The 4,207-nt window shown below is 42.5% G+C and overlaps 1 protein-coding gene across 1 annotated transcript in view; it reads left to right on the top strand.

Annotated features, from left to right (window-relative positions):
- The first annotated feature begins 1,291 nt into the window (after positions 1-1,291).
- Positions 1,292-4,207, top strand: part of LOC118339902 (glycophorin-C-like) — a 5,115-nt gene continuing 2,199 nt past the window's right edge. Inside the window, exons 1-2 of the mRNA XM_035677715.1 lie at positions 1,292-1,437; positions 2,204-2,306. Of these exons, the coding sequence (XP_035533608.1) occupies positions 2,216-2,306 (91 nt within the window). The 5' untranslated portion in view covers positions 1,292-1,437; positions 2,204-2,215. The remainder of the gene's footprint in view (positions 1,438-2,203; positions 2,307-4,207) is intronic.

Genomic DNA, 4,207 nt, shown 5'->3' with positions numbered 1-4,207 from the left:
GTTTCCTTACACCGTTCAGAATCTAGAAGCAACTCTCTGTGAAGCTTTGGCGACCGCAAGTGGGGGTCCTGACCCACAGGTTGGGAACCATTGTACTCAGAGGTTCTACATTCACTTTCAGTGAGAAACAAGAAAGCCAAAACATCTCTCTTATGCCGTAGCAGTAGCTTGTAGAGTGAGTCTGAGGCATTTTCCCACAGTATTAAGTCCAGTTTCTGAGAGAACAATGAACTCAGAGTGAGTCATTATTATTTTCTAATCTCTTACAGCCTTCAGGTGTGAGCCGAGTGCAGGTGATTCCCCACAGACCTCATTAAACTGAACTTAATGGAAATGATTAACACCTGTTACCTGAAGGAAAAAAGGGTCACTGTATATTTCTGATTAAACGAGACAACGTGTGCAGAATATCAGTTTGATCACAGAATATTGATTAGTCATTTGAAACATCAACAATAAATGGCAGGTTTTGGTAGGACTTGTATCGGGGACCTTCATGTCCTCCGTGGACCTGGGGCTCGGGGCCCCCACTAGGGGTCGGCCAAAGCTTCACGAGGTGTCGCCGCTGATTTTAAGGGGTATAAGAAAACTTTTTAAATATATGCTTTAGGCCTATATCAGCATATATATATATATATCATCATATGGTTTCATATGAAACTAGATCCATCGGTACCAACATCGTGCTAGCAAGCCAAATAGGGGCCAAATAACGCTCCAAAGTTAAGGTATATTTTGGGAATGTAAAAACAGGCATGGCCATTTTCAAAAGGATCCCGTGACCTCTGACCTCGAGACATCTGAATAAAACGAGTCTCCCCTTTACCGACATGCCCACTTTATGCTAACCCCATGCAGTTAGCAGGTTGTATACATGTACTGGAATATCTCTGCAGCCTGGGGTCCAGCAGCAGTGTGGGAAAAGCCCCTGAACACTGCCAGGGAACAAAACATCCACACATTAAAACTATGTTCTATGATACTCTGCGCTGGTTGTTATGATGCATTATGGGAAACGTAGGCACAAGCAGTAACTCCTGCAACATGCTACATAATGGCAGAGCGAGGATCTTCATTAATTAACAGACTGGAGGTTAAACGATTCAACTGTGTACACACACACACACACAGAGAGTCCTGTATGTGTGTGTGTGTGTGTGTGTGTGTGTGTGTGTATGTGTGTGTGTGTTAACAGATGATGTAAGAGGCGTTGTCAGCTGCACAGTTTCAGACATCTGCAGGCTGTTTAGCATCAGAGGGGTGGAGTCAGCCTCGCGATTGGCCGGAGGGGGAACAGATCTCGACCCTGGGGACTGACACCACACCCATCTGTGTGTGTATGTGTATGTGTGTGTGTGTGTGTTGTCCAGCATATGCCTTGTTGTGTTTCTTCTTGTTCTTAGTGAATGAAGAGCTGCTTGCAGATTCTCATAACTGGTGAGTTTTTTTTTTTGGTTTTATTTTTAAAATGTTTTGTGATATTTTAGAAGCTGCTGTTGGAACTGACAGCCTGTTACAGCTGTTGCACCTTCAGTTTTCTTTAAGTGATCAGCCCATAATCTCTAAAATGGTGCTGGTAAATTCATTAAATGTAACTTTGCTGCGTAGATGTGCTCGCTTATTTGAAGTTATGTGTACAGCTGAGTTCTGCTGCAGGCTTGATGAGACAGTCAGAGAAGTACAGCCGTTGTAATGGTGTGTATCAGAGCCTGGAGGACTGAAATCAGATAAAAATAACCTTAATGCTCTGCAGCTCAGAGATAGTTTTGTGAAGCGTGACTCTTGTTATGCAGACAAACACTGACACTTCGGATCCATCTTGGAGTCACTCCCTCCGCTTCATAATTCAGGAGGGGAAATCCTGTAAAACACTCCATTATTTCTTGAAGAAAAAAACATGAACATAATCCTGGAGCTGCTTGTTAGTTTGGATGTTTAGATGATGATACCAGTGGTTATGTATATTTTCACTTCAAACAGAGTGGAAACAAATGCATGCATGTGACTCAGGTGTGCAGGTGTTTACTTTGGAACCAGTTCCTGTTAACTTCAAATCACATAGAGCCAGTTGTTTATTAAAGCAGGAACTGGTTTTAATTCATTTCTGTGAAAAACATCTCAGATCTTCCTTCATTTTTATGAATATTTGATAAATATTCTGCCAAAAAATATTCAACATATTCTTTCCTTCGTTTCTGCTCAGGTTGACGTCATCATGGAAATGGCAACTTTTAGCCCTGCTCCTGGGATGTTAGGAGAAACCTCGCCTCCTCAAACTGAGGCTATGACCAAGATAGTGGCGAATGGTACGTATATGTACATGAATCTATCATAGAAGTCCTTTAAAACAAATCAACAAAGAGCGAGGAGTTCAAAGACATCAGATTCAGATTAACTACAAACTATACTGACTAAAACTCAATAAATCAGAATGAAAAACTGTTTTATGAAGATTCCACAGATTTCATTATAAAGTGCTGATCTTTTAAAATGATGCATGATGGGTTGATATCTTTAGATGCAGCTTTTCTCTTTTTCCTTTATTATCTGGGTGAAAAAGCAGCTGAAACTGAATTTAGATGACGGAAAGAAAACCTCTCTCCCTACTCCAGAAAACAGATTTGTGAACTTTACTTTTTCTTTCCTCCCTCTCCCATTGATCGTCTCATGACCCTTCAGATTTATCTTGTGACCCTTTGGAAGGAGCCCGACCCCTAGGCTGGAAACCACTTGACTGAAAACTAAACAGTAAAATGCTGTTTACACATTGTTGAATCATCACTAACAAGTCTAATAACATATTACACCAGTCACAGGGTCAATTTTACTTTTACTTTTGATACTTAAAGTACATTTTAGCTGATAATATTTAAGTACTTTCACTTTTTGACACTTAACTTATATTAACTTTGCTGTATTAAGTACTTCATCCACTATACTGCTGACACCAAATCTCAGAGTTTAATAGCACACATCAACAGGCTCACACACACACACACACATACACCCACAACGAGCCACAAACACTAACACCCCTGTGCCTCATAAATGACCACAACTGAACACAAGACAAATTCCCATCACACTTTTCGGCTTCCCTAAAACCGCAAGCGGCGCTCATGGAGCAAAAACTAGAGCTTTTGGCCAGACGTTTGTTCTAGCCGTTTCATCCCAGCCACGAGATCTTGTGTTTCAAAGTCAACACAATGTGAAGACCACCTCACTTCACCTACAACCCACACTCCTGGCTCCCACCGAAAATACAGCACATCCTCTCTGGTGCATCTCACTCAACCCCCCCCACCACCCACCTACCTACCTAACTGTACTCAACTCACTTCTTCCATCACGCCGGCCTCACATCTCTCATGAGTGGGCCTTCAAACGTGAACAGTAAGTTTGGTTAGTAGTCGAGAACTCAGAGGTGGGTCTGTGCGGACTGTCTGTGCTTTGAGACTGAAAACTGGGGAAACAGGGAATGAAGGAGGAAGAGGGTGAGCAGAATTAGAGATGAGAGGAAGAAAAGCAAAGGCCTGAAGAAAGAGAAGGAAACAAGGGGAGATAACTAAGAGTGTGACCTGCATCCTGACAGTGGAGCCCCACGGTTCTTGTGGGAACTATTCTACTGCCCCCTGGTGGTGCATCACGCAATCCTCCCCACTTTTGACCCCTTAAACACACCTCTTTCTTTCCCACACTACAGTAACACCGTGCCCTCCATGTACTCTTCATTCACTCTCTCTGTGATGACTCAAATTATACACCACCATTCGTTCTTCAATTACATAGACCCTAATGTGTACACTTCACATAAAAAGACAACTCGCCCTCGCTCAGGTTTTTTAGTCGGAGAATTCGTGGTGTTTGCCACTGTGTGTGTGTGTGTGTGTGACGATAGGTTTCCACACCCTGCCACTCTATACTCTTCACATATTCTCGCCTGCAGTGCAGCAGTTTATTTCATAAAGACTTTAACTAGGTTGTGACCTGATTATAGATGTAATGAATGTGGAGGCAGAAGGAAAAAATAGACACCCAATCTACCTGAGACTGTTCCCCCACCCTGGGGCCTGCCATTGTGCCACTGGTGTATGTATTGTACAGTCATTTGTGGTTATTGTTCCGCGCAGCATCTCTTCTCAGTTTTGAGATTAATGTTTTGTGCGCAGCATCTCTTCTCAGTTTTGAGATTAATGTTTTGTGCGCA

This window comes from Morone saxatilis, unplaced genomic scaffold (genome assembly GCF_004916995.1).
Source record: "Morone saxatilis isolate NCDOM2014 unplaced genomic scaffold, NCSU_SB_2.0 Contig6, whole genome shotgun sequence".
NCBI classification, from domain to species: domain Eukaryota; kingdom Metazoa; phylum Chordata; class Actinopteri; family Moronidae; genus Morone; species Morone saxatilis.
This window is presented reverse-complemented; position numbering and strand designations above follow the sequence as displayed.